General features: G+C 35.7%; 1 protein-coding gene and 1 non-coding gene across 2 annotated transcripts in view; both read right to left on the bottom strand.

Moving 5' to 3' along the window:
• The window catches only part of TDRD5 (tudor domain containing 5), a 98,167-nt gene that overhangs the window by 61,113 nt on the left and 15,761 nt on the right, over positions 1–21,293 (bottom strand). The window contains exons 6-9 of the mRNA XM_058274807.1: positions 17,070–17,126; positions 8,190–8,343; positions 3,036–3,244; positions 1,709–1,929 (exon numbers count right to left, since the gene is read on the bottom strand). Coding sequence (XP_058130790.1) covers positions 1,709–1,929; positions 3,036–3,244; positions 8,190–8,343; positions 17,070–17,126 — 641 coding nt within the window. The remainder of the gene's footprint in view (positions 1–1,708; positions 1,930–3,035; positions 3,245–8,189; positions 8,344–17,069; positions 17,127–21,293) is intronic.
• On the bottom strand, positions 7,739–7,842 carry LOC111764950 (U6 spliceosomal RNA). Its single transcript, XR_002797422.1, has one exon. It is a non-coding gene; the product is annotated as a U6 spliceosomal RNA (small nuclear RNA).

The following is a 21,293-nucleotide window of genomic DNA, read 5'->3' as shown; positions in this document are numbered from 1 at the left end:
CATACAGACTATAGTTAACAATATTATAGTATTTTTGAAGCAGTAGCAAAGAAGGTACTGTATCAGTGCTAAGGGTCAAAAATGAGGGAGGGTATAAGGGGGTATGGGATTTTTCCCTTTGGAATAAAGAAAATGGCCTGAGGTGATGACAGCATAACTCTATGATGAAACTGAGAGCCAGTGAGTGTACACTTTGGATGGACTGTACAAGGCAGGAGACCATATAACACAACGAACTCTGTGGTAGATGATTGACCGCGGTTAACAGTACAAATATGAGAACAATGTCTCATGAACTATAACGAATACACAATTGTAATACATGGTGTTAATAACAGGATGACGTGTGGAAAAATACACCAAATTTAACCTATGGACTATAGATAGCAGTAATAGTATGACAGTGTTCTTTCATCATTTGTAACGAATGTGTCATAACAATGTAAGATGTTGGTGGTAGGGCACAGGGCGATGTATATGAATCCTGTATGGTATACATGAGTGTTCTGTAAACTCCCAACTTCTCTAATAATAATAAAAAAGAACCATTCAGATCTGTCTGTGGGATAATAGCTTGAGTTTGAACGTGGTAACCTGGCTTGAAGTTAAACGTTTCCATACCACAGATAAAAAGTGTGGGTTTAGGAACACTGGCCTAGACTAGATGGAACGCTGTCTGGTCAGGATGAAAACTGTTTGCATGAAGACGCATTTAAACTTTGTATGGACTGTTCCCTAGTATTGCAGGTGTTGCAGCTTTAATAACAAGCAGCCTTGAAAGTAAACATAGATAACTACTGCTTTGTAATTTCTGATAAATAAGATGTGGAAACTAGGGTCAAGGTTCTCAGTTACAGAAGCCGTTGAGTCCCCTCGTCCCATCTTTATTTTCTCTCATGTCTTTCTTTCTGTCCTTTTATTTCTTAAGCTCTGTGTCATCTTCTCTTTGTGCAAACCTATTGCTGAGCTGGTCTCAGCAGCTGTCTTCAAGTCAGTCTATTCTTAGAGGGGTTCTATGCTTGGTATAATGCTCGGCTATTGCTGTCTTGAAATTTTTAATAATTTTTAAACAAGAAGCTCCATATTTTCATTGTGCATTTGGCCCCGCAATTATGTTGCTCGTTCTGGACTCCTTCAAAGTGCAAAGATAGACCAATGGATTTATCATAACAAAATACAAAAAGTTCAAATTCCAAATTGTTAACTAATCTTTAAGAAATCACCATTGTCAAGTTTGGTATATTATCAAATAAGAATATTCAAGATTTTCTGAAAAGTCTATTGAAATAATCTTTTTTTCTAACACAGGTCTGTCTGTGTAAGGCCAAATTTTCTTCATATACTTCAACCAAAACAACATTATCTCAACAGATTGATTGCAGGAACAGATATTAATATCCAGCTGTCTTCTATTAAGCCAGAAATTAAAGAGATTTGCAAAAATGTAAAACAATGCCACTCTTCTAAATGCTTTCGTTTTAGAAAAGTTATTTCTCATAAAATATGTTATTTTTATTAATACACAATGGATCTGTTGTTTTTAAACAATACTTTCAAAATTTCAAAGTTTAAATTTCTACACGATTAGTATCAATAAACTAAAGCTCTCCTGAGTCTTCAATTTTAAAGAGTCCTGAGACCAGAATGTTTGAGAACTGTTGACTTAGAGAGACACATGCAAAATACACTGAAAACAAAAGATGCCTACCGCATTTCAATCATCATGTCTTCAAGTAACTCTGATGAATCCCTGCTATAGATTCGGATGTAGAATTGACTTGGAGAGATGATATACTCTACAAAGACCCCAACGAGGGTACTGGTATCTAATGGTGGGAGTCTGCATAATTTCTTGTCCTGTACAGCATCTGGTGGAATATCATGATTTGCCATTGCCAGGCTGAGCTGTGATTTGCTTATTCCTACTTGCTACGAGTTAAAAAAAAAAACAAGTCAAAGAAAGCACTATAAACCTTTGGGTGGCATTTCAAGCTCTATGACAATGTTTATTGAAAGCATATTTCATGAGTCACCTTTATCAGAATCACTTGGGAAACTGTAAAAAAGCAGATTCTTGGGCTCTAGCCCAGACTTATTGAATCAGAATACTGAGGAGTGGGGCCCATGATTATGCATTTAAAAAAATTCTCCAGGCAATTCTTATGTATGTTAAACTATGAAAACTACTCCTTTATGACATTAGAGAAACAGTTAAAGAGTATGTTACTCAACTATCTAATACAAAATTGAAAACATGATATTTCAAATATTCAGGCTGAAATAAGATAGTCTCTTCTACCCAACCCTAGCAACAATCAAAGCTAACTTTAGGGAATGGATTAAATTTCAAACTATACTTCTGATCAAAAACAGAATTTCTCAAATATGCTCATTCTGAAATATATTATTCCCTTCTAGACATTCCTGTTGTCCTCCAGAAAATACAGGTTTCCAAACAAAAGTTTTTCCCCTCCATGGAAGAAGCCTGGTACAGAGGGTAGAAGGGAAGAAGAGTAAGCAATTAATTCCTTAAGGCAAAAGAGTAAGTCACTGAAGATGAGAATGAACACAGAGGGAAGAATGTGTGGATGTAATGCAGAAAAAAAATAAAAGCACTCTACCATGGAGGATTATAAAAAAGAGGCAACTTGGCAGTAGCTGTTGAGCCAAATAGCCAAAAACAGAGCTCCTCAATTCTTCCCTCTAAAGCCTTCAGGGGTTTTCAAACCCATACTTTGAAACACAATGATACAGAATCAGTGATGTTATGAGATAACTGTCCAATCTTCAAAATCATTTAAATTTAAAAAATGAGACTTGAGGGAAAGCTAGTTATATAAAAGGTTGAAAACTAGAAGAAATGCTGCATAAGGTGGCTTCAGACTAAAGACCTGGTCTCTTCCAAGAAGACAAACAAGACTAGTGGACTAGAAGCAAAACTTCTCTAAAATGAATTTGGGCATAAAGAACTGTTCATTCAGTTACTTTTCACAATGCTGAATCTCCAGTGCACAAAGTCTTTAAACATCACTCACCAGTTGTAAAGGCTTTACCACAAGATTAGGCTTTTTGCAAATCTTCTGTTCTGGCTCTTTACGGTTTTTCAAAGGACTATCCCATGTAGTCTCCTTGATAGTAGCAGTAGACAGTGAATTTCTAGGGGAACTGGAGACACAAGCTTTGGCATCTATTTTCTTATCTGATTGAACTTCACATGAATTTGTGCCTGATGAAACAGCTCTATCTGAAATGGTCAACAGAGAAGCCTATGTATATTTGTTAAAATAATTTGTACAATTAATACTAACCCTTCTATGTGCCAGGCACTACGGCAGGCACTGGGGAGGCAATAATAAATGAAAAATATAAATATAAACCAGTCTTACTGTGGAGAGATTTAAAGGGAGCCCCAGATGGGAATAAACCTTAAACAAATTATTCATGTATAATTCTTAGGGGGAGAAAAGGCAGTTGTATTGTGGTAAGGCTTCTTAAACTTTGGTGCAAGGCTTTATTTTTCAACCTCCTGATTTGACTTTATGTTTTGTTCAATTTAAGCAGTTAACATCTGGTGTTGCTTTAATATTATTATTAACACTTCTATTAATGTACAATATATGTAACTACTTAATATTCCATAATAAAATGCCTTAATTCTTAAAAAATTCTCTAATCAGTCTCATATTTTGTTCAAACTTACATGTGTATGATGACTACAAGAGGCTGGTACATTAACACAGACTCCATATAGATGTGAAACCATGGTGGCTTCCAAAGAAATAAACTAATAAATGCACAGAAATATAGGTACAGGTCCCAGCAGCTCGGGCCGCGTGAGGAGCGGTAGCGGCCAGCAGCCCGGCTTCAAGAAGGCCCTCGGAGCGCTGCGCCCGCAGCAACACCAAGATGCCCAAGAGGAAGGTCAGCTCCGCTGAAGCGGCAGGGAAGGCAGAGCCCAAGAGGAGGTCAGCGAGGCTATCCACTAAACCGCTCCTGTGAAAGTAGAAGTGAAGCCAAAAAAGGCAGAGGGAAAGGATAAACCTTCAGAGAAAAAAGTGCAACCAAAAGGAAAAAGGAGAGCAAAGGGGAAAAAAAAAGCTGAAGGGGCTAACCAAGAAACTAAAGATTTACCTCAGAAAATGGAGAAACTAAAAATGAGGAGAGTCCAGCCTCTGATGAAGCAGGAGAGAAAGAAGCCAAGCCTGGTTAATACCATATACACCATGTTTTATCAGTAGTCCCTGTTACTCCCTTCTTGTACAATCCAGAGGAATATTTTTATCAGCTATTTTGTAAATGCAAGTTTTTTGGTAGATCTAGGAGAAACATTTTTTTTTTTTTTATTGACTTTGTAATAATATTACATTAAAAATATATATGTGAGGTCCCATTCAACCCCACCCCCCCACCCCCCCTCTCCCCCCCCAACAACACTCGTTCCCATCATCATGACACATCCATTGGATTTGGTAAGTACATCTTTGGGCACCTCTGCACCTCATATACAATGGTCCACATCATGGCCCATACTCTCCTCCATTCCATCCAGTGGGCCCTGTGAGGATCCACGATGTCCGGTGATTACCCCCGAGGCGCCATCCAGGGCAGCTCCACGTCCCAAATACGCCCCCACCTCTCATCTCTTCCTGCCCTTCCCCATACCCATCGTCCACCATGTCCACTTTTCCCAATCCAATGCCACCTCTTCTATGTGGACATTGGATTGGTTGTGTCCATTGCACCTCTATGTCAAGAGGAGGCTCAGATTCCACATGGATGCTGGCTGCCATCCTCCCATTTTCAGTTGTAATCACTCTAGGCTCCATGGTGTGGTGATTGTCCTTCTTCAACTCCATCTTAGCTGAGTGTGGTAAGTCCAATAAATCAGATTGTAGGTGCTGGAGTCTGTTGAGGCTCAGGACCTGGCTATCACATTATCAGTCCAGAGATTCAAATCCCCTAACTATATCTTAAACCCCAACGTTAACTGCACCTCCAGCAGATTAGTATGAAAGTCTTATGAAGGGAGATCCCATCTGAGTCCAGATTCATCACACATAAACACCATTTCCAGAGAGGGGCCATCTGCCCTGGTAGTAAACCCCATCGACCATGACCATAACTCTCATGGGTCTCTTTAGCCTTCATAGGAACCAATATCTGGGGGTTGTATCTGCTTTATCTGTCTCTCTGACTCTGCTCAGTTGTGCATGAGGGCAATCCTTCTGCCAGCCTCCAGACTCTTTTTTAGAAACTCGTAGCCATATAAACTCATTTCTCCTTTCCATTTCCCCCTTACTTTAGGTCAAACAGCATTTTAAAGTCATGTTGTTTTATGTAGACATGGATATTCTGCTGATCCGCATTGAACCTTCCATATAAGGTCCTTTTCCAGTTGCATCATCAGTTGGTATTTGATAGTGGTCCCTCGGTGCCAGGGAGGCTCATCCCCGGGTGTCATGTCCCACGCTGGAGGGAAGGCATTGCATTTACATGCTGAGTTTGGCTTCGAGCCTGGCCACATTTGAGTAACATGAAGGCTGACAGGAGGAAATTCCCTAGGAGAAACATTTTTAAGAAGGCGACTGGAATCCCACCTCATTCCATTTTTTTAAATGTAAATGCTTTTTTTTAGGAGGGGATATCATTTGCTGGTTGTTTTTTTCTTTTTTTGGTATAACCAGAAAATAGTGGGATATTGAATTATGGGAGATTTTGACTGTCTTGGGTGTCAACATTCCACTGGGGGTGGCAGTTTTTATACCCTTTAATACAACACATACTAAATGGGGATTTGGAATCGCAGTCATGTATTTCATATGTGTTGAACAATTTAAATTACTCCTATTCCCATGTTTTTTAGTAGACGTGTTTCTTAAAACCACTCCCTAATCTTGGCTTTCCCTGTCAGAACTCTGCAAAATCCTTAGTCGTGGTCATCCAGTTATTCTAATAACCTTGTTATGTGTTATAAAAGATTGGAATGGCATTGTGAATTTGTGGGACTTAAAAGATGTAACAGTTACATTTGAAGATACTGGTACTTGATATCCTCTTAAGAAAAATTTGCCTCCAAATTTTAAGCTGGAAAGTCACTGGAATAACTTTCGAAAAACAACTACATGGGCTTTTTAGGTTTTCAGTACATACATTAAGAATCGTGTACAAATTGTTCATAACATCTGTGCTGATCTTCAAAACAACCAATAAATTCTACTATAAAAGGAAAAACCAAAAAAGAACCCAAAGATATATGTACAAGAATATCATCACTGTGTTTTTTATAATGGTGGAAAATGGTGAAAAATGGAAACAATCTTATGTAGTTAATAGGATGAAATAAATCTGTATATACTGATATCGAAAAAGATCCACAATTATGAAGTGTAAAAAACAATGATTTACACAATTTTTATATAATACTGTTTTGTATTAGAAAAATTAAACATATGATTAATAACTCTATTATATAGAAAAGGCTCAGAAAGACACAATATAACTATTACACTAGTTACCTCTGTATTGTTGGACTCCTTTAAACAAACATATACTGCTTTTCTAATTAAAAAATTATGCTTATATATTTTATATTGTAAAATGTCTGGAAGCCTATAAATAAACATTTTAACAGTATTTTTTCTGAAAGAATGATGGGAAATGCTTACTTTCTATTTTGTATTCATCTGCACTGTTTTTATATTTTTAGAGTGCACATGAGTTACTTTAATAATCAGAAAAATCAATAAAGATATTTTACATTCTGGAAAAAAGCTATCCATCATTTACAGAGGTTTATGAAAATGCAAGCATGTATTGTACTGTAGTTTTATAAGACGTTACCACTGGAGGAACTGGGTAAATGATATTCATGATCTCTCTGTACTATTTCTTACATGTGAATATGCAGTGATCAATACAATTTTTAGAGGAATAAAAAGAAATAAGCTAAAAAACAAAACCAAACAAATTAAAACACAAGTATCTTAATGCAATGTGCTATCCTGGATTGCATCCAGGAACATAAAAAGGACATTAATTGAAAAACTGGTGAATTATGAATAAAGCCTGGAGTTTAATTAATAATAATACATTACCAAGATACTTACATTACCAAGATACTTTTGTCAAACTAAATTTGACAAAAGTATCTTGGTAATGTAAGATGTCAATATTGGGAGAAACTGGGTGAAAGGTATATGGGAATTCTCTGTACTATCTTTGCAACATTTCTGTAAACCTAAAATTATCCCCAAATAAAAAATTTATTAAAAGAAATACAAATGTGGGGACCCAATACACACCCATTTATTCCTAATCTCCACGTATTTCTAAAAAGCAGCTGATGTAGAGTCAAGAAACACTTAACTATGTGGTTCTTTCCCTAGATAGCTGAGTGCTTCTTTTTTTTTCACTGTTTAAGGAATTTTTATTAAAGCAAAAATTTTATAATCCAAATTACGTTTCCTTGCTCAGTTATCAATTCTGTTATCTAAAACAGAAGTGACATCCTGAACTATTCCACAGTAAAGAATTACAAAATTAAAGGAATGCTTTAAATTTTTGTACTTTGCTGAAAATCCTTTTTCCCAGCGTCTATAAAACATTAATTTGTTTTTATATTTTACTATTTTTTTTTTGTTTTTTGCTTTCTTGTTTGTTTGTTTGTTTTTAAATCAATAAGTAATCTAGGACTAGCATTATGCTTGCTAGACCTGGCATTTGCTCGGTACATAAGGTTAAAAATATGGAACGCTTCACAAATTTGCGTGTCATCCTTGTGCAGGGGCCATGCTAATCTCTGTATCGTTCCAATTTTAGTATATGTGCTGCCAAAGTGAGCACGCTGAGTGCTTCTTGACCCTGTACACATCAGAAGTTTTTCATCAGACCACCATTTCAGAAAGTTGGTTTCATCAGACCACCATTTCAGAAAGTTGGTTTCCTTCAGAATTATCCAAATATCCGGACAATGAAGAAAGTAAACTAAAAATTCAGATGGTCTTGAATTGTTATATAGGCTGACCTTATTACAAGAATATCACCACTAAGGTCATTATATACAAAACTCTGTCATAGCTTGTGATCAATTTGATTGATGTGGCTATAATAATCAATCAATGATTTCTTTTCCCCTGTCCTTACAAAGACGTATTAAAAATGAGGTTTGTATATATTATGGTTCAACTCACCAGGTGTTAAGGCCTTCTTATCAGCATCAAACACTAGTAAGTCTTGTTCTCCGTCCCTGAATTCAACATGGAGAATATCACTAAGGGCTCCAACAAGTTCTGTCACGTTTAAGAAGCCCATTTTTTTTGGTGACAGTTGCTCTTTAAAAATTGCCTGTCACAACAAAAATTAGAAACAATATGAAACCACAATATTAGATAACAGAAATATTACATATGTAGATGCTCTTGAACAATGCTTTAATTTGGACTTAGCCAAACTAAACTTCTTAAAGGCGCTGACCTCAGTATTACAGAAACGGCTGTCTTCCATGCCTACAATACAAACCAAGAGACCTATAATCTCATCATAAAACTGGAGGCCAACTTTAAGATCCTTTTAGAGCAGGTAGTAAAGTGAAATGAGAATTAGGGGATCTTTTTCAACTCCTGATTATAGAGCAAAAATCTAGAAGAAAGGAAAGAACATAAAAAATTTAAAAATCATAATAAAATTACTGATATTTATCTATGTTGGGAGGGAATCTGCTATTTCCAACATGCAGTAAGGTATTTTGTTTTAAAACATTTCCTTAAAATTATGTTTGTTACTTCACCCTAGAAGTTGGGATAAATAAGCAGGTTTCTATCGGTGTATTTTCTACAGTGTGCTGTCTGATTTTCTTAAGTTGGAAAAGAAGAAAAGTCATACCTAATATAGATAGGATAGAACATATGTAGGGTAGATACTGTGTTTTGGTTTAAAATGGTTTAAATGTATGGCAAATTGAAAGTTTGCCTTTTAATAAGACCTACCCATTAACATGTTCTTATTTTTAATTAAACTTGTTTCCCTAGTCAAGATAAAGCAGTCAATTATAATTTTGGCTCCATTCCTCTCTCTAGGTTTTAATAGGAAATAAAGTCTTGCTTCTGACTTAATTGCCTTGGAAAAGACAGGAACAGAAAAGGCAAACACTACACAAACACTGACCTTCTGACAGAGGAGCAGCAGAGCATACCTTGTTTGAGTGATGCTCTAAGACCCAACAACTTCCTTAAGACTTCTCCCATAGAACACTTATAAAAATGGGGGTCCAGCATCAGTCAAGTATAGTACAAAGGGTCATTGATGTCACATCTATAGCCAATCATGAACATCCGAAGAGAGAAGACATTGGTAGAAGTGATGGCAGGAGTGGTGGTGAATTCAAGTTGGTCTCTATGTACATCTTCAAAAATTACCTACTAAGGCCTCTTGTACTTTTTTAAAAAAAAATGTATGTATGTATGTATGTATGTATGTATGTATGTATTTATTTATTTATTTATCTCCCCTTCCCCCCGCCCCAGTTGTCTGTTCTCTGTGTCTATTTGCTTGTGTCTTCTTCTTTGTCCGCTTCTGTTGTTGTCAGTGGGCACGGGAATCTGTTTCTTTTTGTTGTGTCATCTTGTTGAGTCAGTTCTCCGTGTGTGCAGCACCATTCTTGGGCAGGCTGCACTTTCTTTGGCACTGGGTGGCTCTCCTTACGGGGCACACTCCTTGCGTGTGGGGCTCCCCTACATGGGGGACACCCCTGCATGGCATGGCACTCCTTGCGCGCATCAACGCTGTGCATGGGCCAGCTCCACACAGGTCAAGGAGCCCGGGGTTTGAACCGCAGACCTCCCATGTGGTAGACGGACGCTCTAACCACTGGGCTAAGTCTGCTTCCCCTCTTGTACTTTTATGTTCATTAGTATCTTAATGGTTTCCTTACCTTCTCTGAAAGTGCCTAAGACCATGAATACGTAGTTCAATTGAACATAAAATTAGGTTGGTGAGAAGGGTATTTTTTTTTCTTTATAAGAGAAGTTGAGAGGGAAGCAGATGTGGCTCAACTGATAGAGTGTCTGCCTACCATATAGGAGGTCCAGGGTTCAGTACCCAGGGCCTCCTGGCCTGTGTGGTGTGCTGGCCCACGTGCAGTGCTGCTGTGTGCAAGGAGTGCTGTGCCCCACGGGGATGCCTCCACGCATAAGGAGTGCACCCCGCAAGGAGAGCCGCCCTGCGTGAAAAAGCGCAGCCTGCCCAGTGCCGCACACACGGAGAGCTGACGCAGCAAGATGATGCAACAAAAAGAGACAACAGATTCCTGGTCTCTTCTGACAAGAATGCAAGCGGACAAAGAAGAACACACAGCAAATGGACACGAAGAACAGACAATGTGGATAGGGGGAAAGGAGAGAGAAATAAATAAAAAATAAATCTTTAAAAAAAAAAGAGGTTTATGGGCCAGGCCTTGAACTAGATGCCATATATATATATATAACCTAATTTACTTAAATGATTCTATTTATAAAAACAGTCCCTATGTGGTCACAGTTTTGTATTTTGTTTGCTTTATTTGTGACATTTCCTAAGTAATATGACTATTGAATTATCAGATATGTGTACATTGTCCATTTTATCTAAGTTGTCAAATGAAGGCATAAAGTTGTTCTTTTGGTATCTATAGGATCTGTGATAGTATAATCTTTCTTTCCTGATATCGGTAATATGTGTCGATCCTCTTTTATTTTTCTTGATTTGACTAGCTAATGGTTTATCAGTTTTGTTGATCTTTCACAGAATCAACATTTGGCTTTGTTAATTTTCTGTTGATATCTATTTTTTGATTTCTAGTCTTAATTTCATCATTTGCTTCCTTTAACTTAGTTTTCATTTACTTTGCGCCTCTTTTTTTTTTGCTTCTTAAAGTAGAACTTTAGGTCAATGGTGATTTTACACCTTTCCTCTTTTCTAACATAAGTATTTAAAGCCACATATTCCCTACTGAGCACTGCCTTAGCTGCATCTCACAAATTTTGACGGTTGTATTTTCATTATCATTAAGCTAGAAATATTTTTTAATTCCCCTTGTTATTCAGAAGAGTATTGTTTCATTTCCAATATCTGGAGGGTTCGTTTTTAGGCATCTTATTGTTATTGGGAATTTTAATTCCATCTTAATCATAGAATATACTGTAAGATTTCACTATTTTGAAATTTATTAGAGACTTATTTTATGGACAACTATATGGTCTATCTTGGTGAATGTTCCATGTTTACTTGAACAGAATGTATATTCTACAGTTTTGGGGTATAGTGTTCTATAAAAGTCAAATAGATCAAGATGGTGGAGAATATTGTTCAGATTTTCTATGTTTTTTTTAACTAGTTATTTTGTCAGTTGCTCAAAAAGGGTGTGAAAATCTCCACCTATACTTTTGGAATTATCTAATTCTGTCTTTAATTCTGTCACTCTCTAGATCGCTTATTTTAAAGCTTTGTTATTAGATGAATACACATTTATGAGTACTGTGTCTTCCTAAAGACTTGATCCTTTGCACTCATGAAATGTCCCTTTATCTTTTTTTTTTTTTAGGCAAGGAGTAAAGAGTTTATTAAGAAACAAGAAAATGAGAAAAGTACATTGTCCGAGGCATGGACCATGGGTGTGCTGCAGAGTGAGATGCATCCCTTTATCTTTAATGATATACTTTGTCTTGAATTCTGCTTAATCTGATGTTATTTTAGCCACTGCAGTTCTTTTATGCTTACCGCCTGTATGGTATATATTTTATTTTTTACTTTCAATTAATCTGTGTCTTCACAGTTAAAAGTGTGCTTGAACATAGCATTTAGTTGTATGTTTTATCTAGTATTACTTTTTAATGAGTGTTTAGTCCATTTATATTATATAATTATGGGTTTAACAGAATTTACATCTATCATTTTGCTATTTAATTTGTTATTCCCATCTTTCATATTGTCCCTCTTTCATCCTCTCCTGTCTTCCTTTGGGCTTACTCAATATTGTTTACAATTCCAGTGTAATTTATCTAATGGTTTTTAATTATAACTTTTGCATTTAAAAAATTATTGTTCTACATATTACAATATAAATCCTAACTTGTCAGTCTTCTTATTGAACGATGTCCATAAAATATAAGAAGCTGGCAACCCCTTAGTTCCATCTACTGCCCCTCCAACTCATTAAGCTATAATTTTCACATGTATTACATCTACAGGTTATTAATTCAATTACACAAAGTTATAATTTTTGCTTTAAACAACCATACATTTTAATTGATGAAAGGAAACAGTCCTATTTCTACCTCTATATATTCTTCAATTCTTCCTCAAGATATAGGTTTCTATCTGGTATTATTCTCGTCAGCCTGCAAAACTTTAGCATTTCCTACAGTGCAGCTTTGCTTACAATTAATTCCCCATTTTGATAATCTGAAAATGTCTTTATTTTGTCTTCATTCTTAAGGTACATTTTGCTGGTTACAGAAAACTGGATCGACAGAATTTTTTTTTTTCTGTAACACTAAAAAAATGTTATACCATTGACTTCTGGCCTCCCTTCTAACTTCTGATGAGAAGGCTGCCATTATTTGTCTCACTGTCCCCTGTATGAAATGCATTGTTTTCCTTTGACTGCTTCCAGGATTTTCTAATAATCTTTGGTTTTCAGAAGTTTAACGATAATGTATCCAACATTATACATGGTTTTCTTTGTGTCATTATGTTGAGGTTTTCTGAGCTTAAATCAGTAAACTTATTTCTTTTACAAAATTCAGAAAATTTTTGGCCATTTTTTTCTATTTTGTCTGCTTTCATTCTCTTTCCTCTCTTTCTTGGATTCTAATTACACATATGCTAGACCTATATTGTCCTCTTACGGGTCTCAGATTCTGTTCTTTTTTTTCAATTTTTTTCCTGTTTTCCATATTTGATAATTTCTACAACTCTGTCTTTAAGTCCCTGATGTTTTCTTCTGCCATTTCCAATTTGTTGTTAATATCTTCCAGTAAATTTTTTATTTCAAATATTTTATTTTCAGTTCTGGAATATCAATTCTTTTATAGTTCTTTTTTGTCCACTGAGACATTCAACCTGTTCATTTGTTTGAAAATATATTTTTTATGTCCTTTAACATGGTTATGAGTTCCTTTAAAATCCTTGTTTGCTAACTTCACCTCTGTCATTTCAGGCTCAGTTTGCATTGATTGTTTTTCCTCTTCACCAAGGGTTACCTTTTCTTGTTTCTTAGTTTCTCTATTAATTTTGACTTACATCCTGGACATCATGATAGATATGTTGTAGAGATTCTGGAATCTTTTATACTCCTTTGCAGTGTACTGATTTTTCTTTGTTTTAACAGTGAGTTAACTGGATAAACTTAAATCCAAAATCTGTCTCCCTGTAGTGCTTCAGCTCTTTCAGCCTAAACTGGGTTGCTTTCTATCTGCCCCAAGCATGTTGTTGTCTATTTTACTGATTCCTATTCTTATCTTTATTGTTTTCTTTCCTCTACTTATTTTTAGTTTATTTGATCTTCTTTTTTAACTTTTTAAGGTAGAATTTTAGGTCAGTGATAACTATACCTTTTTTCTCTAATATAAGCATTAAGAGCTCGAGGGTCTGTCAGAGGTTTGGGCAGAGTTTATACGCAAAATTTTTTGGTCCCCCTCTGTATCTTCTTCCTTCCAAGATTTCTCCCTTGATTTTTTAGCTGCTGTGGTAGCCCCAAAATCTATTCTCTGATTCCACAAGTTAGTAAAGCTGCTAATTTTTATTCAAGTTCCCAATGTCCAACTCTAGGTAGGGTCTGCCCTCAGGTCAAAATCCATGCACACAAAAAAAGGGAAAATCACCCAGTGCCATTTCCTCTTCCAGGTGCTGACTCCCCTCCAATTCCTGCAAGCTCTTGTTCAATTTCCAGTAGCTTCACATGGTGGGTTTTTAAAAATATATTTTGTCCAGAGTTTATAATAGTTATTTGTGGATTATTCCCACGTAGATTACTGCTTTAATAATTTATTTGCTTGTCTGCAACCCTCACTAGACTTCAAAAACAGCCTTTTACTCCTAAATCCCCAATACCTTGTTCGTTTTTTTTTTTTTTTAATTCACTTATTTTCCCCTCCCTGCCCCTTGCTGCTTGCTTGCTCTCTGTGTCTATTCACTGCATGTTCTTCTGTGTCTGCCTGTCTCCCTTCTGTTGCATCATCTTGCTGCGCCAGCTCACTGCAGGTGCAGGTTGTCAGCTCTCTGCAGACGTGGGCCAGCCTGCCTTCACAAGGAGGCCCCGGGATGCGAACCCAGGGCCTCCCATATGGTAGATGGGAGCCCAATTGATTAGGCCACATCTGCTCCCCTGTTCATTTCTTTTTTATTTTAAAAATACTCTGCCTTTTTACCTACTATATCTCATAAGGCATTATGTATTGCATTTAAAAAATATTTTTGATTCCTGCAGTTTAGTTTTCATTTCTCAATTTTAAAAATTTCTTATAATTTCTTAAATACTGTCATCTCATTTCCAGATTCTTTTAATTCATATTTATGTTGTTCTTTCAAGGCACATCACCTTCATAAAGTCTCACATCTTTTTGAGATAGACGTTTTGGAATTTTATCTGTATGAGAAACATGCATTCTGGCATGCTTTCATTATCTGCAGATATGTTATTCTGCTCTTTGTTCTCTATTGTCCTATAAAAATGTATGAAATTTGATTCTGATCCTATTCTTTTGCTCATTTTATGTGAAATTAGTTTTCCTAATTTGCAGAACATAAGATTCAGGATAGCTTATTTGCTTTGAAGACTTCTATTACTTTTATACATTGTTCCAAAATACAGTGGCTTGTTTTTAAGATTTCCTAGCTCTTTTCCCTAAATCTTATATTTGAAACTTCTCTTTTCATTCTTTCTATTGTCTATTCTGCTCAAATTTTCTTTGTCCTATTTAAAGGGAGCTCTAGTTTGTCAGTTTAAAAATTTATAGGAGTATAGTGTTCCAGCCCCTTTAAGTCTTACCATGAACCCCTAGCACTCTTTACTATTAGATATGTCAAAATATCCATTTCAGATGCCATCCTCAAAATGGCTTGATGTACTTTCCAGTGAATACCTGTTTTGTTATTTTGTAGTTCTTTGTCCAGGTCTTTCAGATATTGGCTCCTTTGCCTCCCTGTGTCCCTATGGCACAGAAACTGATACAATGAAGATCTTGTGGCTGTTGCTGATGACTCCCTAAACACTTGTTTATGGAGCTCATAGCAGATATACTACCTAATTTTATTGTAATATTGTGCATGGATTTTTGGTTTTGCTAATTTCTCTGTTTTTATATGGAGTATCTGTAAAGTACAAAAATCTATTGTCACTTTACTATCATCCCTTCAGTCAGCAATTTAATAAAGGATCTTGAAAATATGACAGACTGTTGAACCAAGTATTTCAAGAGGACAAACCATTGTATCAGGTTGAGAAAATAAAGAATTAGCACATGTTTTTACAAGTTAGCATAAAATTGAAATTAAATTTATACATACTATATTGCTAATCATAAAGGTGAATTTCTGCCTAAGTCTGTTTATTAAGAAAGGCAAAGAGCTTTCCTGTAACATTAAAAGATTTGTTGTAATTTTTCCAAAATGGTTGACTTGTAATCTTTACTTCATGATTATTACAGGAAACCACATTTGCTAAAATGTTTGTAGCAGAAAACTGTTCACTAGGAATTATAAATCTGGCACAGGAAGTTGATTTTAACCCTTTTTTTTTGGTGATAAGTTATATTCTATTGCTTACCGACTTTATTCTGTAATTTCACTATTTGATAAGTGACTTTACTTATTAATTCAGAAAACACTAAGACTCTGTTTTAACTTTCTCCCTAAGAGCCTATTTGAAATAAACTTTGTGATTCTAAAAGATTCATTTCCTAAAAATAATGTAAATTTAAGTTTTCTCCATTACTATCTGAGGTGATTATATATCTTCCCTATCCAAATTTACTTCTTCTTTTTCTTCTACTATTAACATTTATTGAACAATTACTCTATACGAGCACTGTTCTAAGTATTTAAGCCTCACAAAAGTTCTATATTATCTCCATTTTACATGTCATCTATACAACAGCACAGAGAAGTTACAAACTTTAACCATGTGCTAAAGTATCTCATGATACATGTTTGTATCTGCATATATAGTACAGTTTTCATGGCGCAGGAGTTGATGATGATGATTCTAAAGCCAGGCTGCCCAGGTTCAAATCCTGGTTTCACCCATTACTGGTTATCTGACCCTTAGGCAAGTTACTTTTCTGTGCCTCACCTTGTGGTGAAAATCAAATGAATTACTATAGAAGCGTCACCCAGAATAGAGCCTGACACATAGCTAAACAGCTATAGGTCTTAACATTATTTTTTAAAATTGGATATATGGCATTAACTGAACTATATTCTGCAAACTGGACTTTTTAGTCAACATTATGGTTTAAATATGGTCCATACAACAGAGCAGATCTAGTTTATTTATCTACTACATACTATTCCCTTTTATATAAATGTCAATCTCTATTTATACATTCTCCTATTGACGGCCACTATATTTGTTTCCAATTTTTTACTCTGCTGCAATGAACAACCTCATGTATGCCGTTCGAGTTTCTCTAGAGTACACATGTAGGAGTAGAACTGCTGGGCCACTGGGGACTCATACATTCAACTTTCCTTGTTATTGCCAAAATGTCCTCCAAAGTGGTTTAACTCAAAAGCAGTGTGAGGGATTCTGTTTCTCTACATCCTCACTGATGCTTTAAAAATAAATTAGTCTTCATTCTAATGAGAATGGTTAAGTGGTAAAAATATCCTTTCTATGCATAATCAAGTATTCGTTAGGGACCATAATTAATAAACCCTTTAGATCACCAAATTTAATATTAGAATAAAGAAAGACACTGAAATACAAAGCAAGTTGTTTAAGCCATGAACTTGAAGGATTCACAGAGTAGCAACAAAATTTCTATCACAAGAAATATAAACCATAAAAAAAAATTGGTGAAAAAGAAAACACTCACCTCAAACTCTCCAAGCAGCTTAGATATAAGCAAACCCTCAGGAAACTTGGATACAACCTAATTTACAGAAAATTTCATACAATAAATAGACACAATTGGAACACTGGGTGACAAAATATCAATATACAGACAATATAGTATAAATAGTAAGAAAGGCAAAAATAAAGATCATCAAATGAATTATATTCACATTATATTGGTTTTTTAAAAATCAGCCCCCAGTTTTAAAACACCAACAAAAAACAGTGATTTTCAACATTTCCAGAGTTGAAAAATCATCATTGCACAATATTGCAACAACACACTTCTTTAGCTCAGCCACACATAAATTTAATAAGTATTCTACAGCATGATATTAAGCTTTCAAATGTTACAAAAGAAATACAACAGATCCTATAGAAGACTTGGAAAAAAACAGGTAAAGAAAAAGAAAATAACCAAAGATAGCCATTGTTGTCCATGTGCACATAAAAATATCTATATTTAATTTTAAAAATAAGGTCATTGGTTCTATAGCCAGTATTTTAATATTATATTTTTTCAGGCATCTTTCCATGTTAGTACATATGGATCAACACTTTTATTTGCTACACAGTTTTCTAAATATTCAGCATACCTAAATTTGTTTACTCTTTATATGGTTATTTCTTATTTTTCACCATTATGAATGCTGCAACAAATATCTTAATACTTTTATTTTTGCACACTTATCCAATAATTTTAGGATAAATTTCTAGAAGTGGACTTGCTCTATGTCAATAAAATATAAAAAGTTTTGTGATTTCTTAGATTTTTTTCTAGATAATATGTTGTATACAAAATTCTAATTCAAGCTTCAGGAAAATATAAAAATTGTTGCAAAATCCTATGACCCAGAAACAATCATTGCTGCATTTCAGAAAACATTCATTAAGACACTTCTTCATGCACACACGCACACACACTCTACTCATGACTTTATATGACAGGATTAATACAAAACATACTATTCTATAGCCTCTTTTTAAAGTCCTACAATATGTCAGAGAGATACTTCTTGGTGAAATATATAGATATATATAAGTCATTTAACAAAACCACGTGACATTCCTTAGTTTGGGTAGATAATTTAATTCTTGATCAATGAATGCTCAATTTTTCTCTAAATTTCTTTTAAAAAGATTTATTTATATATTTCTCTCCCCTCCCCCCCCACCCCGGTTGTCTGTTCTCTATGTCTATTAGCTGTGTCATCTTCTTTGCTTCTGTTGTTGTCAGCAGCACGGGAATCTGTGTTTCTTTTTGTTGCGTCATCTTGTTGTGTCAGCTCTCTGTGTGAGCGGCGCCATTCCTGGGCAGGCTGCACTTTCTTTCACACTGGGCGGCTCTCCTTATGGAGTGCACTCCTTGAGCGTGGAGCTCCCCTACGAGGGGGATGCCCATACATGGCACTGCACTCCTTGCGGGCATCAGTACCGCGCATGGGCCAGCTCCACATGGGTCAAGGAGGCCTGGGGTTTGAACCCTGGACCTCCCATGTGGTAGACAGACGCCCTAACCACTGGGCCAAGTCCGCCGCCTCTAAATTTTTGGGTACTATAAAATAATGTCACACTGAATACCCATTAACAAATAATCCTTGGGCACTTGCTCAATTATCTCTTTGGAAGAAATTTCATATAACATTATTGCTAGGTAAAAAAAAAAATACATGCAGCCTCAATTTTATATTTCCAAACAATTTCCCAGAAAAAAACATTTCCTCATTTCTAATACCTTCACCAAAGATGGTAATTGTAGTGGTTCTAATTTTTGCTGAACTGATATACAAAATAATGTTTTTCTTTTATGTGTTTATTAGACATACATATATATATATATATCTGCTTTCATGAAGCAGATATACATATCTTTTATATCCCTTGCTCTATTTTCACTCCCTGAATAATCCCTGGGGGCAGCAAGGCAGGCCAGCATAAGCAACAGCCTCACTCCACTCTTACCTATACCACTTTTAGCAAAACAACTGGATATGTAAGTATATAGGTAGGACCCCTCTCTGGTGGTAATAATAATTTTCCCTCAATAATCACTGGGTTGTCTGAGAGCAACTAGGAAGGTATGAGCATCAGACACAGGTGGCTCAGGGTACGAAGATCAAGTTTACCAAGAAGCTTGGCAGAAGAAGCCAAGGCTTCTTATGACTTGGCCCTGGAAGTAGAAAAACATCATTACGACCTGTCCAGCTAGTCATTTAAAGCCAGCCCAGATCCAAGAAGAAGAGAATTAGATTCCATCTCTCAATGAGAAGTAGCAAAGAATTTGTAGCCATCTACCACAAAAAAACTCTGCAAGTTCTGAAACTTTTTTAAAAATTCACATTTGTAGTCACCTCCTGTGATGTTTAGGCTAATTTGTCAACTCAGCCAGGTAATTGTGCCCAGATGTTTGGTCAAGCAAGCACTGGGTTAACTGTAATACAAGGACATTTATGGGCTTTAGTCATCTGTGAGTTTACTGCAAAGATGGATGATTACATCTAGGATCAACCAGGGAGATTGCCGTTAGCAATGAGTGATATTTTATCTAATCAGTTGAATGTCTTAAAAAGGGAAGTGATTTCAGCATTCAGAGAGAATTTCCCAGCTCCCAGCTCGACTTTGGACAGCCAACATCTCATGGAAACTCATTAAGGACCTTCACTGGACTTTCATCAGAGCCCCTGGTTTGCAGCCTGCCTGCAGAACCCGACTTGTACATCCCCATGGTCAGATGGGAGAATTTTATAAAAATTCATACTATTTACAGATATCTCCTGTTGATTCTGTTTCCCTAGAGAACACTGACTAACACACCTGTGTTTCTGCAGTACCATACGTCTAATGACATAGCAACAGAACAACAGAGAAAAGAAAACATCACATTGATGCCAAAGCATCAAGACAATAATTTAAAATTAATTTTTTTCCTACAATGTTTTATCAGAAATTTACTTAATGCTAAATCAACTTTATGCATTTGCTATTGATTTGATTCAAAGCTAAGAATTCTTTTTCACAATAATTTAAATATAATTAAACTTTTTAAAGAAGCCTAGGTTGAGAAATCTGGAAGAAAGTTCAGAAATCAAATTCCACAAATAACTAATCCAAGTAGTTATATTGCAGAGGACAAGTGTTAACTTACAAATCAACAGTTAGGGAATAAATCTCAATCAAAAGATATTATAAAACTTGCACCATTGGTGAAAAATAAAAGTAAAAAGTCCCTAGTGTGTAGATGTAGCTCAAGTGGTTGACTGCCTGCTTCCCACATGGGAGGTCCTGGGTTTGGTTCCCAGTGCCTCCTAAAAAACAAACAACAAGCAAAGAAACAAAAAAATCAGCTCAGGGGAGCCAATGTGGTTCAATGGTTGAGTGCCAGGTTCCCACATATGAGGCCCTGGGTTCAATGCCTGACCTTGGTACCTTAAAAAAACCAAAAGCTTCCTAGTAATCCACAACATAAAACAATGAGTCCTACTTTAATAAAGATTTACATTCAAAATACCAGTAAATATGATGCAGCAACACACCAAAATTTATATGAAAATTTAGCCATAGAAAACCTTATAGTTCCCTCTTTTCATAAGCTTCACCATGAGTAACAGTCAAAAAAACCCATCTGGTAGTCGTTTCAGAAATGGGACTAATGTTATTTCCTCCTTGCAAAGAAGGGCTTCCATTTAAGTACAAAGGCTAAAACAAATATACACCAAAACAGTCAAAAGGGCCCTCACAAATTAATAAGGCAAAATAATAAATTAGACCAAGGACACAAACAGGCAATTCATAGGAGAAATATAAAGGGCTATTGAGCATATGGAAAGATGCTCAATTTTAATAAGCAAGAGGCATAAATTAAACCAAGTGGCTGGATAGCCATATTTTTTAGTCTTTGGAGGGGAGTAGAGCACTGCAGTCTTATTCATTGTCAGCGGGAATGTAAATTTGTTCAAACCATTTAGCGGGCAATTTAGTAATATTTATCATTAAACTTAAAATATGTAATACATTTGATTGGCAATTCCACTTCTAGGTAAGTGTACAAAGCATTAACTGCAGCATTTCTTAAACAGCCCAGGCTAGAAACAATCCAAATGTTAATCAATCACAGATCTCATAAATGAAATATGGGGCATCAACACAAAGAGATCCCATGCACTGTTTAGAATAACATTTGACACACATGTATATAAGATTGGTA

Source organism: Dasypus novemcinctus, chromosome 13 (genome assembly GCF_030445035.2).
Source record: "Dasypus novemcinctus isolate mDasNov1 chromosome 13, mDasNov1.1.hap2, whole genome shotgun sequence".
Taxonomy (NCBI): Eukaryota; Metazoa; Chordata; class Mammalia; order Cingulata; family Dasypodidae; genus Dasypus; species Dasypus novemcinctus.
This window is presented reverse-complemented; position numbering and strand designations above follow the sequence as displayed.